This window comes from Vidua macroura, chromosome 12, assembly GCF_024509145.1.
Source record: "Vidua macroura isolate BioBank_ID:100142 chromosome 12, ASM2450914v1, whole genome shotgun sequence".
Lineage (NCBI taxonomy): Eukaryota > Metazoa > Chordata > Aves > Passeriformes > Viduidae > Vidua > Vidua macroura.
The window spans coordinates 9002857-9025798 of NC_071582.1; the positions used below are offsets into that span (position 1 = coordinate 9002857).

Sequence of the window (22942 nt, forward strand, 5' to 3'; positions counted from 1 at the left end):
AAACAATGACTCAATTACGATCTTGAACACTTTTGGATCTTCTCTTGCATCTCTCAGATGGTATCTTTTGGTGTCTTTTATTATATATTGGATTGTCTGTATGCGTTTTAAAACTCATCTTTATTGCTAATGATCAGACATGTTCCATGAACTCTGTGTACTGTTACAGAGCCTGTCTTTGGACCAGATTCCTGCCATTAGTAATACAGATAACCTAGCTGGGGATGTTCCAGCAGAATTTGTTTTTTAAATTTTTACAAAAGTCTCCTTGTTTATTTGGTGATCCACCTTGTGCTGAGGAAGTAAGATTTAATAACTATACGAGTACTCTTCTAATTGCTCAACTCTCTGCTTTGCACAACTATTAACATATTTTTAAATGAACTGACAGCAGACATTTTTGTTGCAGGGCAGTTGAAAGTGAGCAGGTATCCTATACTGCCTTGGCTCACTGATACATCATTGTGGACCAGAAAATTGAACCCAGTCCAGCTTGGGATTATTTTGGTATGTAAGCAAACAAGGATCTGACCAGACCTTTTCCTTTTTCTTCATGAATTGAAGCTGTGGTATTCTCTTCTTGCATCTTTTAGACAGCAGGTCTGGTCTTTTCTCTCAATATTGTAGTCAAAGGCCCTTTTTGATAATGTTCTCTGCTTTACAGCATTGATTGGCAGCTTTTTGGAGGCTGTACTCTGTTGAAGAGAGGCTTACCAGGAGTGTCACTTACATGATGCAGTATTCCTTTGCTGCTCATGTGCAACATTTCTTCCTTGTTCCAGTCTATCAGTATTATCCCAAGCTAGAGTAGTGAGTAAATGGTGATGTATATGGGCTGATGTCAAAGCCCATTTTGTTCTGAACTTGATCCCACCTTCTGAAACTAAAAGGCTTTGTTGGTTTTTGGGTGCTCACTAAAGCATACAAGTCCTAATCTATTTAACATTCAAGTAAGTTACATTTTTTTGTGCCAGTGCCTTTATGATACATAGTGGCAAAATATGCTTTGAATGTCTTCTTGTTGCATGTAACTACATAAACTGAATCTTGGCCAAAGGAATTTATTAGCTGCTTTGTGCTCTGATAGCTAAGCTTCTTTTTACTCCAAAATACTGTGAGTGGTGGAAAACATGTAATGGACGTACATACATTTATTGAGCCTTGATTCTGAGGGTGGAGCAGCTACAGTTCTGGTTGATTTCACACCTTGTTCTTTTGATATCATCTCTCATCTTCAAGACTCCTCTACTCAAGCTGCTGGGACATTTGCTGCTTTTGATTTTACTGCTTCTGATTTTGTCTTCAGTTCTAGATTATCTATGGCAAGTTTATCCATCAGGATATTCGATGAGCTTTGCTTTTGCCATGATGAACTTGTAATGTTCCTCCAAACTCAGCCTCCTGTTTACTGTGGATATGTTTTGGTTGAATCTCTCATTTCCTAGCCTGAAAACAGCATAATAGATAAAGCTTACCTCACTTTGGAATCGGTCACTGATACAACTTCCTAGCTGTGAGAGTTCCGTTTTGGTGAATGCAAGCTGTTCTTAATTTGCAGCACTTTCTTTTCCTGAATAATTGAATTCTTTGAGATTTAATTCATTTTGACCAGTTTTTTTGTCCTCTTGACTTTTAGTACTCAGTCACAAGTCTGGTGATAGTGAGCTTCTGCAGCTGTTTAGTGTTGCTAATAACAGCAAGGATCCTGTCATCCATTGGCTCTTCCACATACTTTGTGACTAAGCATCTGCACACTTACTCAGTACTCTAAAGTCTTGCTATTTTTGCTGCCTTTTTTCCTTCTGACAGAAGCTGTGTTCCATCTTGAATGCTGCTGTTCAGCTTCAAGCATCACTTACCTACTACAGGTTTTTCTTGCAGGATTTAATTCTGTTTTGACACAGCAGCATTCAGAAAAGCATAGTGGGTTTGTGTTTTCATTGTGAGCATGCTGTTCATTTCAGAGGAAGTTGAATTCGTATTTCACTTTCATTCAGGTTTCTGACAACAAGAAGAATGGAATGTGATTGCAGGTTTTTGTGGCTTTCAGAAACATTCTCTAAGAATTTCCTGGAGGTGACACTAGGTAGACACTTGGATTTGAAGTTATGTGAATTCTACGTCTTCTAAATGCTTATTTGAAATACTGTCCTTCAGTTCTTTTGCAGCTTTGCTACAGAAATTTAAGTTTCAAACTTGCATTTTAAACACTTATTAGGGTACTTAGAGATCTGAGAGATTTGTGGAAATGGTTCATATAGAATCAATTGGCCTTGTGACATCCTGTTTGCATCTGTGTGAGGATCTTGAAAAAGTTACTTATGTGGCAAACTCATAAAAGCACTTCTAAATCATGAAAATAAACCTGCCTGACTTTGTATTAAATCTCTTATGATCCCAACAATTTACATGAATAATGCAACATATTGGACCATATCTGCAAGGGCAGAGCGTGAATATGCATGATATAACCAGTTTAGCATGTGGTCAAAGAATTAAGATTTCATTTGTATGTAGCTTAACCTATCTTTTATTATTTTTAGAACATTGAATGTCACTGCTTGACTAGCCAGTTATGTCTTATCTTTCTTTGAAAAATTGTACAAACAAAGTAAATGTTTGTTTCTGTTATTTTGTAAAATGTAACTGTGTGTCATTTAAAGTTACATCTGTCAAAATAGGGAATTTTTGCAAGAAGGTGGGATTAATTTAAAAAAAAAAGCACCTAAAATCCCAAACGCAATGACCTTTTCATTCTTTTGGGTGCAAATAAATTAAAATTTTTTAATTCTGTGTATGATTCAAATAAATTTAATTTTTTAAATGCTGTGTGTGATTCAGTTGAGTGTCTGGAAGATACCTTGAGCCGCACAAAGTTGATTTCTAGAAGTTCTTGAAGCTACAGTTATCCCAAAAAAAGTTACTTTTAGTTAGGTGTGGACAAAAAAGAAATGTTTGGAAAAGATTCCAGCTGAGTTTGTTCTGCTTACCCAGTGAACCTTTGATTGTAAGAAAACATGAGAGATTGCTGGGAAGACGGTGGCTCATGATTTGAGCTTTGTGCGTATGTGCAAATATATACAATTTTATTGTGTGAGAGCAGGACAAGCAATGAGACTGAATTTCAGAAATGAGGATACTCCTATTTGTGCTTAACTGCATTTTAGAGTCTAGCTTTTGTTACTGAGTCCAGATCTCTTCTAACAGTCCTAGGTGTCTCTTCATCTATCAAATAAAGTTTCAGATCAAACTGAATGTAGACTTCAAGGTGTCTAAATCAGTGTTCTTACTTGACTTTTGCTCTGAGTCTCTTTGGTTTTATGGCTGATCCATTCTGTTGAGTATCTCAAGGTGAAATTTTGTGCTCAGCTGTTCCTTTTTTATGGGCAACTTTTTTGAAGGATTGACAGTTAAAGGGCATTTTTTCATTGTTATTAACTAGAAGTTCATGTAGAGTGAAGAATTCTTGGAGACTTCTAGAAAGGTTTCAGAGTTGCTCAGAACTGTTGGACCAGCAGGCTGTACTTACTGGAGGTGGTCACTATCATTGGTTTATTTTCATAATGTTCTTTCCAGAAGCACTGCAACTTCACAGATGTGAGAAAGTATTGCCTTTGTTGATGGGATTTAACATTTCTTGTATCATAGAAATGTTGGGAACATCACAAGGTGATAATTTTCTATGGTTTAGTGTCTATTCATGCAATTTCTGCCAATCACAAATTAGAAGGAATTGCTTTCTAAAACTATACCCCAACAAAATTAAGGTAGAGAGTACATCATGAATCCAAAGTAAACCATAATAACAAATATGTGGTTATAATGAAATGTTACAAACTCTGCTCATTTCCAAACCAACATAAATGAGCCAGTTGGATTCTACTCTATAAGATATAAAACATGAACACAAAAATCTCTCAAATTTGATAATGTAAAATAACATTTATAATGGATTTAAAATAATCTATAGATATTGGATCCAGTTCACACACATTTAATTTAGTGGCAAAACTTTATTGAGACAAGAAAAACAGTATGTTTTGTCCTTGGATATGCAATATCTGATCTATTCATGTCTAAGTGAGTCTAACAGGAGTGATATTTTTATGACAGGAATGACTGTTTTATGACAAATGGCTATTTCCAACATATTTAAGTTCTTGCATATAAATCATTAAAGCAGTAATGATAAATATTTGGTGTTGCATCATCTTATACTGGTGTGCTACTCATGATTAAATACTTCAGAGTATTTAAAGTCCTGACCCAAAAAATATGTTCTCATTCGATTCATCCTGATTATTTCTCTGTTAATTTGAAGAGTATTTTTACAGTGGTACTGAAACCAATCCTTTTTTGTAGATATTTTTGCCATCTATTGCTGCAGATTAAGATGTAATAAATAATAATATGTGATTGTTTATGCTACAGTTTAAGATGCTGCTTAGCTGCTAGAACATCAATATTAGAAAGTATTCATGGTGTGCTGATACTATGTGCTTAAGTTCTTTAAAAGGTCTGGGGTTAGACTGCTTTTTTGGATTTAGGAAAATACATGTGGTTGATCAAGCTAATATTAGTATACAGTTTTCATAAAATTTAAGTGGTAAAACTGTTTTTTATGTCAAGTATTTTGCACCCTGTAGACAACCATTAAGACTCGCTGAGGTTGTGAATAATTTAATTTATGATTAATAACATTATCTAAATATAATAGAGGCAGAACCATACTTCAGCAGATTAAATTTGCCTTTAATGCAACATCAACAAAGAAGATTTAGGCATAAGCAGTTTTGAGGGGTTTGTTTGCTTTTTCTTTTTTTCTGTAAGAAACCTTTGAAAGGTTAGATTTTGTTAGAACTGATGACTTAACAAGTTTGTAGGAGATACTTCTTGCTATCTCTGCGATAACATTTTCTTACAGAAACACAGAAAATCAATTTTGGTGATGTTGTGATAAGCTGTTTAATTAATGTGGTTTTCAAAGTCAATAAATTTAAATAATTTATAGCTCATCTGATGTATGGACTGTGCCTGTAAAGGTATTTTGCAAGAAACATCCCCTCCAGATAGTAGCTGGAGGTCAGCTGCAGTGTTTTACAGTTGTCCTAAAGTAAACTACAGCTCTGTTCTGGGTGTTTGGGTTAAGGCAGACAAATGAAAGAAAACTGAACTTATATTGGGGATTGTTTTTGTCAGGTAGCTTTATGCACTTAATTTAGCATTTCAGATCTTAAATTACTTCAGTCGTGATTTAAAAGTCCTTTCTGGTGAGGAGATCATTTCTCAGGTAGAATTAGAATAAAAATAATGCTCACTATCTTAAGACTGTTGGTTCCTGGTTTTCCTGAGGCAAGATAACTGGAAGAGCTTACATGAAACAAGTTTCTTATTTCTGTACACTCAATAAAACACTTCAGAATTCTGAAGTATGTTTAAGCTCAGCATAAGTATCAACTTTAAAAGTCAGTTTCAGATTATGCAATTGCTTTCTAACTGCATGTATCTTCATCCTTATCTCTATTTCAACCATACAGTATTTTAAAACATTGAATTCATTATCCACACCAGAATCTCCATTAGAGAGAAAGAAGCTAAGCTGAGGGTAATATCTTGGCTTTTCTACACATAGTCTGAGAGTATCTCTGAACTTTGTATCTAGTGTGAAGATCCAAGACAATTCTTTTTTAATTATATATAAATTACTGGTCATGGTGTTCAGAGGATCTGCATAGTATAAGAATCCAGCTTTCTGTGCCTTACTGCAGAAAGCTGGGCTGTGTCAGAGGCACACCTTTGGTGGGGCTGCCACACCAGAGATGTGCAGTTTGTAGTTTATAGTCAATCCCTTTGGCTGAGTTGAATGTCAGCTTCCAGTGAAGGAATGGTTTCCCTTCCTTATGTATCTTCATATTCAGAGAATGTGGAAATTGGTAACTGTGAGATCTGGATTAATATTGACTCTGAACTGTAATTTTTGGAGGCCTATCAGAATCTAAATGATCTTAAATATTAATCTAAATCAGAATCTAAATGGTCTTAAATGTATTGGTAAATATTCTTAGTGTTTTTTTCAGAAATATCATCTTTGGATTCTGATTTTACAGAGTTTTTTTCAGAAGTTGTCTTTTTGTTGCCCTTCAGAAAGGGCAGTCTTGTTACAGAAATCCCTGATGGTAAGAGAGTGAGAGAAGTCCTCAGACCTAGGAAAGATCTGTCTTGTAGCATTGCTTGCCAGCTTTCCAAAATACAGAGGGTTTGGTGAATTTCTTTAACAGAAGCAATGGTTTTGTGGAAATGAGAAGACCTTTAATTTTCATTCAGAAGTGTTAAGAACGATTCTCTTACACAGACACACCTTTTCCATAGATTCCATTACTACTTCAGGTGTATTTTCCTTCAGTTTTTCTTTTTTATCCCATATTGTTGTTCAGCATTTTAGAAGGTGTCTGTCAAATTTGCATTTTTTCTCCATAGAATTGTATTCCATAATACTGGCTTTTATTTAAAAAGTAAAACAAAAAATGCAACCTCCTCTGTCTAAACTCCAAATAAAAACATAGTAAAACCCAAACTCGACACCGTAGCCCTTACATTTAGAAAAGACAGAGAACACAGAAGAGCAAAAGCTACTTTGATGTTAACTGACTGAGCTTACAGAGCACCTGAACCAGGACCTTTCAGAACAGTGAGGTGCTGTCTGGCTGTGTGGTCTGGGCATTTGGAACCTCTGGTTGTTTTTCCCAAGGTGCCATGGAATGCCTGTTACTTTTGCTGCAGCCAGATGTGACATTTTGGATGTTTATTGAAATACGCAGCAGGAGGTCAAAGGACAGACCCTTAGGGTGCTGAAGAACCAAAAATACAAATAGACGAATCAGGTAGTTGAAAAACATCACATTTAAAATTCCAAGAGATAAGTCAAGAAATCTTTCTCTCCTGGTAGTTCTCAAGGGCAAACAGGTCAGCCAAGGCAGAGGAGAGGAGAAGGTAGAGTGCAGTAATTCTGAGTTGGAAATTGTTTCTTAGCATGGCTCATGTGTGTTTGGGTTTTGTACAAAAGCCATATTGCAAGGAGTATTTTAAAATCTAGAAGAAGCTTAACTTTTGCCATACAATTTTCAAATATTTGCTGTGTAATTTGGCCTCATTGAAACAAAATACACCAGTTCTGTGGGGGAAAAATTACTTTGCTGAAAGTATTTATCATTGTTTATGTAGTTTTAAATACGAGGTGATAGAAATGATAATTTTAAATGTTCATCTTTATGTACAGTGACCTCTCCTATTTTTGAACCAAAATTAAGTTACAGTTGTATTGACACAGAAAAAAAAACCAAACAACTAAGTAATTCCTTTTATCACTTAAGCACTTAGGGTTTCCTAAGTAAGAATAAGTAAGATGCCCTGTAGTGTATAAGATGCTTTTAGAAGACTGATTGGCTGTTTCTAAATGGCAGTTTTCATTCACATGGTTTTCTACTGTTCTAAAAATTGAAGGAAAAATTTGTTCATATTTTTTAGAGTTCATAAGTTTTTTTCATTGGATAAGTTTTAATAGAGACTCAAAAGTTTCTTCTGTGACAAGCATTCTCTTGAGTCTTCAATATGTTTGCTCTTAATGTAATAGCATTTGATGGGCTCAAACCCTGTGTAATGCTTTAAAAATGTATTAATTTCAACTTGATTTTCCTTCACTTTTTTTGCCCTTTTTGTGCTAGCAAAACACAAGTTCAGTTCAGGTAGTTTTTCTGTCCAAATACAAAAGTGTCCAGACTTAGTTTTCACTCTGTTCACTAAGGCATAATTGAAATTGTTTGTTTATGGACAAGGCTACAATAGGTGCTTTCTAGTTTTGCTTTGTTTCTGTGGGTTTTGGTGATGTTTTTGTTTTTTTTTTTTAAATTTGGAAGACTATTTGGAAACCTCTTTACTGAGATCTGTGCTCAGTCTCTGCTACATAACAGATTCATGGGAATATTAGTGTGAAAATATTTCTACAACTTCATATTGTCATCAGCTGCTCATGGATGTAAAATCAAAGAAATATCATTAATTATTACATAAAATTTCAAGACCTAGTTTATCTGAAGGAAAAACAGAAATACCAACTTTTGAAAGGTAAATACAATGATCAGTTGCATCTTGAAATCAACTACATAAAATAAAACAAAACATGCTGTGTTATTTATCAGGTAACTGGGCAAAAAATGTTTGATTAGTGTTTTCATGACATTTCATATGATAGAAAATTTTCAATGGCAGTTGAAAAGTACTTTCTCAATAAGACATGGAGAATTTATGTTCCAAGTGTCAAAATAGATTGTAAGTAATGCTTAAACAGCAAATTTATCAAAATTTATAGGATATTCAATAATTTGACCAGATAGCTAAAAGAAACTTTTATTGTACTGAGTTAACAGTATTACTGGGGCAATTGGGAAACAATTTTAAAATACAGTATAAAGTGTTAATTCTTGTCTATTTCTTTAGGTCTTTAAAAACCTATGTCATTTATAGAAAGCATACTCAACCAAATTCTTAGCAGAGCAAATGTGTGAAACTGTTGAGTAACTAGTAATTACAGGTCTACACTTAAATTATGTCAGTCTGGGGAAAGAATTGAAAGTTTATGCTATTTATTGGTATATATTGTGGATAGACTTGTGCTTCATATTACTCCAGATTCAACAGCCTGAAATATAGTATCCCAGTTAATGATCTTCCACAATTGTTGGTGCAAATTTAACCTTTAAAAACTTAGTTAAAACTTAATTGTGATTATTTGTTATATAGGCATTTATAGTGCCTCTAAAGAAAAAAATACTGACTGCTTTCAGAATAACTCTGTCTGCTTCATCACTTTTTATTCTGTCATACGCAGTTTGGGTCAAATTATTTGAAATTCTACCTTCACTTAAAATGCTTGCTTAATAGACTAAATGGTTCAGGTAGAAGTTCTCTCTGTCTTTAGGCTACAGATTAGTAAATGGTCACTGTAATTCTAGTGAATATGATGTACTATTTCTTCCTATCCTTGTGTCGAAGTAGACAAAAATGATTTTAATGTATCCATCTGTTCTGTGCTTTCTGCTGAAAACTTTGATGCTGTTTCATAGGCTTTAAGACAGACTTTTGGAGTCTTGTAACTAGCGCTATAGATTCTTAGTCCTCACACTTTTCTCTGTTATTAACCCAAGGTAGTTACGTTGATATTATCAAATAATTAGTGCCCCAGGAGCAGATCAGTAGATGAAAGCAGTTGACACTGAAAATGCTGCATCTTTTCACTGCATTGAGGTTCAGAGGGGTTATTTCAGAGCAGACTGGTGTTCCCCTGGACAGAGTGCTCATGCTGTGCACACACACACGGAGCTGCCTGGAACATCCCGTGTTGGTTTGGACTCTTGAGGACTCAGCTCCATGAGGGGTTGGAGCACTTGTGGATCAGAGCTTCCAGTTAATTTTCCTCAAAAAAGAAACTTAGTTTGCATGCCCCAGTACTGCCTTGTAAACCAAACTAGTTATGTGGGAGCAATGAGGAATGGATCACACCAAACTGTTAATGTAAATGCAGCTGTAATACAAGTTTTGTTACCTGGAGAGTCCTTTTCCACTGTCTGAAGGGAGTGTTTACACACACTTTGCAACTACTCTGTATGCAGATGTGTGAATGTCACACATAGGGTTGAGGTTTTTTCTTTCTTGCTGTAGAATTTTTCCTTGAATTGTTTTTAAAATCCTAATATGAAATAACCTATATAAAATAATAAAATACTCTAAATAATGCAGCAAAAAGGCTTGAGCTAGTAGGATTTTGAAACACCAAGTGATAAGAGCCTAGCTTTCCTCTGCCTCACTTGACACCAAAATCTTCCGTTTTCTGTACAATGAGAAAAAAGAAAACGAAATTGCTTTAGTTTTTAAGCTTCTGTGTCCTGAGGTGGGGGTATTTGTACTTGGTAGTCTCATCTCTCGCATTCAGAGCTATGGCTTTTGCTGCTCCCTTGAAGTGGTGTTATTGTAAGCCCTGATTTCAGATAGACTTGATGGCAGCCAGTTCATTAATATATCCCATACTTGGTGGTCAGGTCATGAACCTGGACTCCTTGGTTTCATTAAACAGCAGTCAGATTTTGCATTCCAACTGTTCACTGCCATCCTCTTTTCTGTATAATACAGCTGTTAATATTCTCGCATTCTCCTGTAATTTGATGGCTGAATTTCCAGTTTTCTTAACTGTAACCAGTCCTATTTGCACACAGAGTGTTAGAAGAGTACTTTTAGTTGCTAGTACTGGATAGAAGGCTTTTCTTTGTCAGCTACTGACATACTAACAGAATGAATTCTTGAAATATTGTATGATTTCTCTTTTAGTGTGGTATTTTAGATTATCACAATCACTACAGTCTGCTGATTCATCTGCAGTTCATTGCAGAGGGAAATTACTTCTTTGGAGAACTGTTCTATCTAAAGGAATTTACTGTTGTGCTTAGCGATCTGAAAGATTATTGTTGTTTGTGGGTAATTGTTTTCAGGATGTGATTGTTGCACAACAATATGTGTATATATTTTTATTTTCTTCCCCTACCACTTGTTTTTCCCTTTCTGTGTTTTGGCAAAAATGAGTGAGAAAAGGGGGCTGGGTGGATGAAGCTGAGATTTTGTTACTAGAAGGTGAAAAAGATTGTAATCAATCTGTTTTATATGTTATGGGCATATTTGTTCTTTGAAGAGTTTCTTCATGTGAATCTTGTCTCTGTGTATGCACGTATATATAATCCATCTGGGTTTTTCAGTGTGGAAACACTGTTCTTTGTGGGATAATTAGTTATTAGTCATCCCTTTATTTAAAACTTTTTGTTGTTGTTTTTGCATGTCTGTTCAAAACTTCCCATAAAGCACAATACTGTGCCTGTTAGCTCTGCAACTCATCTTGCCCTCAAGCTGTTTGTTGAAAAATAGCAGCTAAAGGTCATATGTGTATGCACTGCTTCATGAAGAGTTGACTAGATTTTCATATGAAAAGAGTTCTAAATATTGAACCAGTGTATATATGGCTCTGTATAACTGAAGTGTTTCTCTGGAATAGATGAAGAAATCAGGAACAGTTGTGATAAACCAGTTATGTCAGCCTCAGCTGACGGGTGCTTCTGAGTGTTGCCTTTTGTACTGGAACTTAGTCTTGAGTTCTCCTTCCAATATTACCTTTTTGCCCTTTTCTTTCTAGATATTTGTGAGAGAACTTGGATACATAAATTGTGTATTCGAGAATGTCATCTACTCTTTAGCTACTCCACTAAATGAGGAAAAAACCCCAAACCCTAACATTTCTGTTTGATAAAAGTAGCAAATACAGGTTGTAATCTGGTGGAGTTTGGCCTATCTCTTGAGTTCATTCCTTATAATAAATGGAAAGTTAGTGTAACAGGATTAAAAGATTCCTATGACTACCCCAGTGACCACCAAAATTTCACCACTGAAGGATATCCCAACAGTTTTTTGTTCCTGCTCAAATTATTCTTCTGACCTAGAGCAGAAGTAGGAAATGGCATATTCTTGGATTTGTTTACTTAAATAAAACTTGAAAACAGATTTCTGAATGGTTGTAGCTTCTTTTCCAGAATAGCCATTTTCTGTAGAATTCAGTATCATTTTTCATATAAGTGAATCACTGGAATGATTTTTAATTCCTTTAAATTAAATTTAAAGGAGGAGTAGAACATATGTAGGTTTTCAGCTTGAAAATATGTGAGAAAACATGTAGCAAGGAATTTGTTCTTCTTTTAAGAGCTCTGAACTGTGTGTTGCTATCAGAATTTGAGTCGCTTTAGCCAAAAAATGTTTAAAACCACTTGAAGAAATAAAATAAAAAGACATTTTGATTAATGAGCTAAGTGGTGATACTGTGTTTCTCACAGATTTTTTCCTGCATGTTACTGTTCATATTGTTACTTTCCATTTAAATTTTAGAAGTTCATTTGAGAGAATTTGCTCTTCATTTCACTCTGTATATAGAATTTATATCGGAAATCAGACAAGTTCTTGTTCTTCCAGCTTTTTCTTTCCTCTCCCCCACACTTTCTTTTGTCTGTCACCATCATCATTTTAGGTAATTCAATCTGCTTATCATTCTGAAAAACTTCAGATTGATTAAAAATATTATTAAACTTTTACCATTTAATCTTTACAGAAAAAATTGAACTTCTCTATTTCTGTGCTTCCTCTTTATAAACAGTTTTACTCTGAAAGGTGACTGAAAATGCTGCTTCACAGATTTACTTTTTCAGTGAATCCAGATTGTGATTGCTCAAATAAATTTTGGATTTATTGATTTAGATTTCCAGCTGTTAGCTTTATTCTCATGAGTATTGCAGAGTCAGTTGGTGGTAAAAGGTAAAAAGCAATTTAATCTGCATCTGTGTCAAAGAGGCTGTGCAGGTAGAGGAACTACAGGTGTTATTTTGGGAAAGTCCATGTGCCACACAAAGGCAACTGTCCTTTCTGCAGCTGAAGTACAAGAACTAGAGTATTAATTGACTGCTGAATACAAAGCTGAGTTTGTAAGTAGATGAGAAAAATGCAGCTGTTAGTTAAATTCTGCCTTTCTGGCTATGAGACCTCATGACAAATCCCAAAGAGGAAATCTTTAATACCTGTCTGAGTGTCACTTCTCAGAACATAGCCAGGCATTGCTTTATTTCATTTATAACATAAAATTATAAAAATCATATCTAAAAATAACTTGTTTTGTTTTTCTTCAGCAAACAAGAGCATGACTCTTCAGATGAAACAAAAGAATGCAGTAGAAATCAAACAAAAAAAGTTGCATCCGTTGAAAAGAGGGAAGACTCATCACTGTCAAATACGGAAAATGTTTGTAGTTTGGAACTCCCTGGCAACAGCTCAAAGAATTCTTTGCATGAGAAAAGAGCATACTGTGATTCAGCTAATAGCAAACAGTTAGTAGATGACAAACAAAAATGTATTAATTATGAAAGTGAGATGAAAATGTGCCAAAGTTCAGGTGACGTTGTCCTGAATGAGCAGACTAAAGTGCGTACCTGGGATGAAACTGCGCTTTCAGCCAAGAATGTGAGGGACTTAAAGCTGACACTGGGTGAAGATGTCAGTTTTGAGCAGTTCCTGAGAAAGAGGGATGAACCTGAATCTGTTAGTTCAGACATAAGTGAGCAAGGCAGTATTCATTTGGAGCCTTTAACTCCATCAGAAGTACTAGAGCATGAAGCTACTGAAATTCTCCAAAAAGGTAATGTCGCACCATCATCAAAGAAAGCGGGACAGCTCGCTGAACAAACAGATGAGACTTCTAGAGAAAGCAATCCCAGCAGAATGGAAACAACTGCAAACAAGACAGATGAGAATGAAGCAAGCTGAAATTGTGTTAATTTTGTTTGTTTTAAACTATGGTAAGAACACCATGGACCATTCCTGATGAGTGTGCTCATGGATGCTAAAGACTGAAAATTTTAAAAGGGAGAAGAGAAAGACACCAAAGGGAAGTTTGCATATGGAGGTAGCATGTATGTGTATGTATGACTGAATTCATTAAGCTTCAGAAAGGTAACATGTTAAAATATATCTTCCTGTCTCTTGGATGTGATATATTATTAGATTGATACTTGAAAAGAGGTATAAATTCTAATTTTTCTATAGTTAATTAGCCCAGGATAAGGTGATTTGTTCGCCCAGAAAGTATTTTTCTAAATTCTTTAGTGTGAATATTATTGAACTGGGGATTGAGTAGGAATTCACTTCTGATGCTGATATGGAGCACACTTATAATGAAGGTTATTGGTCTGCTGATAGTTTAGGTAAATATAAACCTTGGAACTTGGTGTCACATTCCTGTCTGTAAAAGCACGTAAACAGAAGTGTATGAATTCGTGCACCTCCGTACAGGTGTAATCCTGCCAGGCTGTAAACTTACCTTAATAAACTTTCAGTGAAAGTGAAATTATTACAATAAAAAAATATATTTGTGGGGTTTTCACTGTGCAGGCTGTGCAGAAATACCGAACATAGCTGTACAAAGTAGGACATAATGCTGAAAGTACCGTAGCTGTTAGGCTTTTACCATTGGTTTAATTACTCTTAGCCGTAGACCTGTAGGAATGGTCTGTAAGTCACACCAAAGTATGGTTTGATGTAAAAATGGTTTTAAGCAAAATAAGGAAAACTCCAAACTGGAAACACCACCTGGGATGCATTTTGCCATTTTGCAGCTGCTACTGGCTAACTTAAAAATAGGACACAAGGGCATATAAAGTAGAATTGTACAGTTCAATTTCAGGACTTTTTGTCTAAGTTATGTACAGAAAGATGGCTGCTGGTTTTGGTTTAGTTTTTTGGTTTTGGGGGTTATTTTTGTCTTCTAGTTAGCTAGATAGAGGAATGCATATGATTAACAGTAGCTTGCTCCTTTGATTTCATTGCTCCATTTGAAACATTCAGAATGTGCTTTTGACTTACAGTTTTGTTTTTAATGAATGTTAAATGTTTTGAACAGCTGTTAAAGTACTGCTGTAAATTATTACTTTTTGAGTAAATATTTGCAACAAAAATTTGTCTTTGTGTATAATTTCATGCTTAACCTGAAACTTTGGGCATAGCCTTCTCCTATTTTTAAAAAAGATTTAGTGACAGTTCCCAAAAAATAAGTAACTTCATTTTTGTGAATTTTAGAACTATGGTTCATTGGGGATTTTTGTTTGGTTTTGGTTGGCCTGTTTGTTTGTTTTATTTTAGAACTAAATGAGCAAGTGCCTATGCATAAACATTTTTTTGTATCTGTGTATTGTGATACAATGTGCTAACCTTTCCAGACTATACAGATATTTTTCTGGCCCATCAGCCTGCAACTGAAGTTTGCTCTGTCCTCTTAAGTTCACCAAGCTCAGCTGCTAAGTGAGTCTAACAGTATTAAAATCTAGAGACTATCCAGCTTACTATTGGGACCTCTAAATAAACCAGATCTCAACAGCCTCAGAAGTTCCTTCAAGCTCTAAAGAGATATCTAATTTAAATTTTGGACTGCATCTTTGTTGTCATCCATGCACGTGTAGAAGACTTTTAAAAAAGAAAAGTGGAACAGTTTAAGTACTCACAGCTCTTTGAGATCTGCCTCTTGAAGGATTTCAAATACCACAACACATGAAAAAGCTGAGAAGAATAAGTTGCATTATTCCTTTGTTCTTTAAAGATTTTAGTGAAATCATTAAATAGTGGTTTGGTTAACTAGTCTGATGTCTTCATGCTTTTACACATGCAAGGTTACTCAATGTGAAGCTTTATTTTGTGCAGTTTAAAGGAGGTAATCAACTACAAAACTGGATGAGTATGTTACCAAGGGAGTTCTGAATGCATCTGTGTTGGAACCCAGGGAAATCTGTAGTATTTTAATCTGGTTGGTGATATTCCATGCAAATTATATATTTTGAATAATGCTCTGATATGTGGTGTTAGAAAAGATAAAGTTCAACTGGAACCAGCTGCGATACTTGGAATTTCCATACGTGTCTTTTATTATGCATTTAAACTTTTAAATCATCTACCATTTTAATAAGAATTTGGAAGGATTTGGCCACATAGTGTTGAGAAAAGGTGGTAATAGAACTCAAACACCTGCGTATTTGGCAGAATTCTATCCATATCATCTCAGCTGCTTATTACATAAAATGTCATTTGTTTCAAACCATGTTGACAATGCTTATGCAAAAAGTAATGTTATGTAAAAACCACTCAAATATCTTCTGGTCCTTCTGAAAGAAGAGGTGAAAGAATTTGATTGTTCTAGCAAGATCATCAGATAGCTTTTCATATACAGGGAAGGAATATCATGAAAATACTGGCATGGTATTTTTGTGAAGGAGGAAAACTAAAACTCGTTACTATTTTTCCTATATGAAGTAATAGATTTGCTTGTAAACGCTGTAGGAAACTGCACAAGTACAAAGATAAATTTCTGTAATGTTATCTGGGAGGTTTTCCACAGAGATAAGTTGAATTGGTACTTCTGGCAGAAGCTGCTGTGGAGGGTCAAGTTTCATTAATGCATTTTCAGTTAACTGAACATAACTGCACATAATTCAATTTGTTATTTCTGGGTCATTTAAAATTTGTTTTTTCCATCTGGCCATCAGTAGTTCTTACAGTGTGTCACCTCTCTTTTTGTCCTGGAGAAGACATTTCACCTCCAGTTTTCATTGCCTTACCAAAAAGCAGTCACTTAATTCTTGCTGTCCATAGTAGAATCACCCTTTCCCCTCACCTCAGCTTGTTTATGTAGTGTTTATTTTTAAGGAAGTCATGTCCCACGTGTATGCTGTCTATATTATTGACATTTAATAGAAAACTGCAGTCATCATGATGATCTGTGAACATTCAGCCACTTGGATTTTCCTCAAGTGCAACCAGTGTCTGTCTGCCTTGTGCAGCTTGGGAGAGAAGCTTTGGTTCACCTGTGGTTCAGATTTTCTAAATGGAATGGCTGAGTAAATGAAAAAAAAAAAAAATTGTAGCACATACTGAATTATAAATATTGGGTGATGTATTTTAAAGAAGGAAGTTTTTATAACAAAACTATCTACTTTTCTTTTCCTTGGGCAGAGAGAAAAGAGCCTTGGGCAATATGTGTTAAATCTCATTTCTGTTGTGCTACTTTGAGAAGGAATCAGAAACTAAATGTCAGGGTAAAGAATCTAGAGAAATGCTTGTATTCTGCAACACCTTAAATAAAAGATCTTAAAGCTTTTCTGCAGGCATTAAGCATTGTTATTTATATGCTGGCATGCAGAAAAGTCAGGTTTTTTATACTGTCAGATACATAAATACTCCACTAAAGACTGTGACCATAGGCTGTGACAGCAGAATTTTGTTACAGACCACTTAGATTTTTTTGTGGCAAATTTATACCTAATTGTTCTCTTTTTGTTTTCATTAGTGTTGGTTTTTGCAGCTTGTGAACTTACTTTGTCTAGTTGTATCCTGTATATTTTGATGCTTCATATGACCTTAATAAAAGAAAAAGGTAAGTATTTTTTATGATTACATTGAATGATTTTTGCTTTGAAGAAAATGTTTATTCCAGTTTTAATGTAGTTCAAAAGGACAGTTTTGAGTCCCTCAATGAAGGATGGCATGATCTCCTTTGGACATTGTTTTTATGCAGGATTTTGACTCTAATTTTCCTAATTAATTCTGTGCTAAAAGGGAAGGTATGTTGACTGGTATTTCATACTAGTTTACAGACACTACACAGAGTTCCTTTGAGTTTTGGATCACTGTTACAGCTCTAAGACAGCTAATCAAAATTTTGTGCTCAGTCATTTCATTGACCCAAATTAACCTTGTAAAGTTGCTATTTCCTTTTTGGACCAGATTAAAGAAAACAAAAAAGTGGAAAATGTTTGTCTGTGAAATACTTGGAGGGAGGTGAATGTAGTTGTGCCTTCAAGGTGCTATAAAATTAATGTGCTTATTGACATAAAAATGTGCTGGGTTTGTTATGGGGCTCTTTCCTGTTGAAACCATTATATCAGAGAGGCTGAGTTTTTTCTGACAACCAGAAAGATAACTGAGATGTTGTATCTGCATTTATGTTGGGGCAAATTTATAATCATATTAAGGAAATTGACTGCTCAAATTACATGTGTGAGCTGTAGTCAGGCCAAAATAAGATCAAGTCCATGATCAAAACCAGTAGCTTTTCAGCAAGCAATTCTCCATTTTTAAGCAGCATTGCTAGGTTGCTTATGTTATAAATCTAATGTAAATAAACTGCATTTCATACTCAAGTTCACTAAAGTCTCAGTGTTAGGCAATTATGTCAAAAGGGCTGTTTTCTCCAAAAATTTTTGTGAATAAAGTGGTTTCTTTATGAAGGAAGTTGTCTCATACAGACAGTATTGAAAGTGTAACCTTCATATGTTTTGCTCATAAATAGTGTAATTAAGAATTAGTCCTTTTGATTAAAAGAAAATCACCTGCAGGTCTGTTCCTTACAGCCTCTTGTGAGTTTTTCATATGGATCTGTCATGATATTCCAGCAGCCAATTGAAGCCCTTGTTTTCCTCTCTTCTACTGCTTTAGAATTGGAACATGAATGCTTAATAGTTTTTAAATTGTACTTATTTAAATTACCTGTGTGTTTACTGCCTGAAATGAGGATTGAATTTCGGGTACCAGTTTCTCAGATTTTCAGGCAAGATTTGTCTTTCCACCTAATCTTGGAAAGACTTCACTGCTTCTTGGGGCTAGCAAGTTGAAGGCACATAGTATTATTTCCCAAGTTATTTAATGAAATCCAGTGTATTTGTTAGGTATCATTTAAGTGGGACAGACTAGAGGCAGTCAAAATGAATCCCAGTACTGTGAGTAATTAGGAATAATGCAGCCTTAAAGGAAAACTTAAGAAACACAGAACTTGATAGAAAAATGGTGGCAGTGTAGGAAGTCATGTGAAGCCTTAGCTACATTGGACTATTCCTGCATTCCTATTACTTTTCTTTGTGTACACACACACAGAGTTATGTGCAACTATAATGACAACATAACTTGATTTTATTTTCCCTGATGTACCTGAACAGAGTAATAAAACACAAAGAGGATCTTGTTTTTATCACACTAAAAATGAGCGTTCAGCAGCAATCCTTAGGCTGTTTTGAGCATAAAGTTGTCTAAACAGATTGTTCTAAAATTGCCCTTATACTGGAATTGGAGCATTTTTCTAATCCAAGCACTCTTCTTGACTAGGTGAGCTACTCAGCTATCTTGGAAGCTTTTAACATATTGTTGCCTCTTAATTGCTATTCATATTTTGACAGTAATAAAAATCTGTTGTCCTCTCATATAATTATGGTTTATATTAATATATTCTTTATTTAATGTGTTGGTTCTTTCCATCAAAAACATGTATTGTTTGAGAGAGCTTACAGTCTACTTACACTGTTATGAGAATTTCTTGGTCACATCTCTTTTATATGTATGTTAACCTGCAAAACATATAGGGAACAAGGAGAGGGAAACATGAAAAAAATGTTTAGAAGGTCAATCTTTTGCTTATCCTTAATTAGAGTGGATAAAATATATCCACTCTGAACTGACTCCCTGCCATAATAGCTGTATTTTCTTCCTTATAGGTGATGCTAAAGGTGATAGGAATTCTGAACAGAATCTCCAGAGAAAATACAAAGCCACAAACAAAGAGTGTTACTGGATTACTAAGATGCCTCGTTGCAATAAAAGATCAATAAGAAGCAGCAGAAAATGGGAACTTTACTGTGAGTGAAATTTAGATCATGTACAAGCAAAATGCTTCTACTTTTAGTCTTCTATTTAATAAGAGTTTGGTTAATGAGAGTAGACATCCCTATTAAGAAATGAGATTCTGTGCAGCATCAGACAAAACTGTTACCAGTCACATCACAGCACGAAGATTTTACCTGACTGTAAACTGATATTCTTGAGTTTAATGTACACCAATTAGTTAAAGATCAATAATTGCTGAAGTTCACTTGGTCCAAACATAATTCCTGTGCATCAAGTGAAATATATATCATTCCAATGTATCTATGTATCTGTATGGGGAGGTGAAAAGCACTTTCTTCACCTCACCTGTATTATCCACTATCCACTTTCATCTCAGTCTTGGGGTCAGCTTCATTTACCCTGTTGAACATACAGAGAAGGACACATTTATGCTTGCTGGAAATCTAGAGAAAACACAACAAATACTTGGGTATAGAAGTAAAAAAATTTACTTCCCCACTGTGCCAGCAGGCAGAATGCTGTGATTGTAGAGGTCATGTCACAGAACCATTGATCAGGCTCTTCCACATAATGACCAGTGGAGCTCTAGAGGTAGTTACTGAAGCTGAAAACAGCTAAAAAAAAAAAGCAGATTCATCTGTTTAGGTTTCACAAGAGTGCCCTTTAAAATTCCAGTGGGTTCTGCATCAGATGCTTGTATTTTTGTTATTCCCATTGTCAGCAAGTTCTGTGATGCAAATTGTGCATGACTAGAAAAGTCAAAAGGTAAAAGTTGATCAGAAAAAAGTTCACAGAAATATTCTTTTGTTCCACACATAGTTGTGTGAATAAACTGGCTTGCCTGGGAACCCGCATGCTGAAAGGCTCTCCGGGCAGGTGCTGACGTGGAGCAAAGGTGTGAGCAGCCCTTCTACTGCCTGGGAAGGGCTCTGCCTGCAGCTGCTCTGAAGGTGAAGCAGACAAGCCATTGCTCTGTGTGTAGAGGGATGGCTGCAGTAGGTGCCTGTGAAACCACAGCTAACTGGTATTTTCACCCTTCCATGGACTGTTGCAGTATGTGGTGGGTAAATGAATTGCAGGGTTAACCAGTGACAGTTGTGAAATGGAGACATGCTTAACTAGATGTGATATGAGAGATCAGAACTGGAGTCCCTACAGGCAATCCAGGCAATGACTGCTCCTATTAAAGAGGGTTGTTTAGGGTTTTTTGTTTTGTTGCTTTCAGGTTTTTTGTTTTGTGTTTGTTGGGGTTTTTTTAACAATACAATATAATTTTCAAATTATGAGTGAAAATTTGGGTGAAACTGAGCTTCAGCAAACTCAGTCATGAGCTAAGACAGCTTGGTTTGCAGTAGCTGTAGTGGTGATGGAGTCCGTAACCATTATAAGAGGATATTAGTGAAACTGAAAATAGGAGTAATTGGACCATGTTCAGATGTTGAAAAACTTTGCAAAAGGGCAAAGAAAACAACTGTAAAATATTATGGCTTTCCTAAAATGGAATTTGAGAATCTTCTTGTCAATGAAACATGATAAGTTTATTAAATATGTTACAGAATATATGAGAAAGTTGGTTTTATCTGCTACAGTTTTTTTCCTTAATTTCAGCTGTATGTATGCTACTGCAGCTTCAGAACATCTGGGTACAGTGATTTTTTTTCTTTTCTGCACCTGCAAGTGTAAGTACACACATAAACAAAAAAGAAATTAAATCTTTCACAGAGCCAAAGAGAAAGAAAAAACCCAACCAGGCATGAAGCTCAGGGGAGCAGTATGACAAGTGCTGAGCTGTAAACAAGCTTGAGAGGGATTTAATTCTTATGACAAGCGCCAGTGGTAGCATCTCACATGGATTCAGCATATGCACACATTTCAGAGGAGGAATCACAGAGGACTTAATGCAAATATAAAAAAGCTCAGAGCACATCAGCCTATGCTGTTCTAAAAATAGCCCAAAATCAGGATGAGCAAGGGTTGTAATTATCTTGATTTTTCGGATTTTTGCCACTTGTAGGAGGTTTTGTGGTTTGTGCTCACATTATAATTAGGCTTTATAACATGCAAACTACAAACTCTTTAGGATAGGGATTGGTTCATATATTTGTAGGGCAAGTTTAGCAAGACCTCATTGGGTGGTATTTTCAGGGTGATAGTACAATACAGCCACTGAGTAATAGCTGCTGTTCTAAGTTTTAAAGAAGCTTATTTTAGGTCATAGGATTTTTGTTGTTTGTTAAGGAAAGAGAAATAAGATGTAATTTGGTATCCAGATTAAATTTTAAAAGCCTTTAATGCACATTTCTTCCCTAATTACAGTCAAATCCTTTCTGTCAAATACACTTGTAACTGCCTCATTTCTCTAGCAACATTCTGAAGAGTACACACTGCAAACCATCCCCAGCACTCTGTACTTAAACAGATTTCTCCATGGCAGGTGATGAGTTAGTGCTGCAAGATGTAGCCTGTTTTCACTTAACCTTCAAACAGCTTTGGGATGAGTAGCACATGCTCCCTGTGCTCCAGCCACTGGATAAGTTTGGCTCATTTAAGAAATTAGAGTAATGCTCTATTCACCTTAGATCTTCAGTTTGATGTTTTCTTTTCTGCTTTCCTCAGTCTGCAAAAAATTAATTTAATGGTTACATTTACTAGCAAAGGGTTAATAATCCCTGGAGCTCTGCAGGCTTACCCAAATACTATTGTGTTATAGTTAGCTAAAAAACTAGTTTAACCATAGTTCAGATATCATTGCAGAAGGTGGACTCTAGGAAGAGAGCCTCTCTTGGACCCAATTTTCCTTGCTCACTTAGATGGTTGATAATTGGGAAAACATGTTACTTAACAAAAGTTCTGTTATGTTTTAAATATGCTGAATTTTAAATAGCAGTTTACAACACTGATGTTTCTGGATTCAAATGTGAGATTTTATGTATGTGTGCAAATTACCTTTCATTTGTATGATGGTTCTTAACCTGTTTCTGGACATGTGTCTTTTATTACAAGTGATAGAAAATGGCCCTTCATTTGCAATAGTTGTGGATAACCCTCAAAATAACAACACGCTCGACTTCACCAGTGGAGTAGTTTGTCACCTTTGGCACAGAAAGCTAAAGCTACTCCTTCCTTCTCTCACAAGCACATTAACATCAACTGTTTTAAATGTTTTTTATAATTATTTTTATTCCTATAATTTTTCTTTTAAGGACAAGTGAGCATGGGAGGGGCTCATTTTGTTCTACAGTGAGTATTCTAATGGGTTGCAAAACTGTTAATAAGCATTATGTCTTCCTGGAACTGTAATTATTTACTTTACTAATTAAAAATTACCTGGATAGATCAATGAATAGAAGAAGAACACAATATCAGAATCCTTTTTTTTACCAAGTGACTAGAAAGAAAATTCTTTGTTACCAGAGCAGATGGAAACTCTGTCTCAACTGTCCATTATTTACAGAAATTTTAGAATGTATGTATAGTTTAAAATACTAAAGTTGTTTAACCAAGCATTAAAATTCAAGCATCTCTGAATCCTGAACGGCAAATCCTGCTGTAATTTGGATCCTGTAGTGTTTATTTTCTGTTTGAGTATTGATTATAGTGCTTCATATTGCAGAAAGCCACACAGTTCTTTGCATAGTTCTTTACAAATATC

General features: G+C 35.3%; 1 protein-coding gene across 9 annotated transcripts in view; it reads left to right on the forward strand.

Annotated features, from left to right (window-relative positions):
* The window catches only part of ZNF280D (zinc finger protein 280D), a 50536-nt gene extending 35278 nt beyond the window's left edge, over positions 1-15258 (forward strand). For 6 of the 9 annotated variants that reach the window (XM_053988235.1, XM_053988233.1, XM_053988234.1 and 3 more), the window contains one exon: positions 12765-15258. In XM_053988235.1, coding sequence (XP_053844210.1) covers positions 12765-13398 — 634 coding nt within the window. In that variant the 3' untranslated portion in view covers positions 13399-15258. Of the gene's footprint in view, positions 1-409; positions 508-1997; positions 2032-7913; positions 8116-12764 lie in introns of those variants that run through there. The other 3 variants (XR_008438982.1, XR_008438983.1, XM_053988238.1) reach the window with 3 other exon arrangements.
* The last annotated feature ends 7684 nt before the right edge of the window (positions 15259-22942 follow it).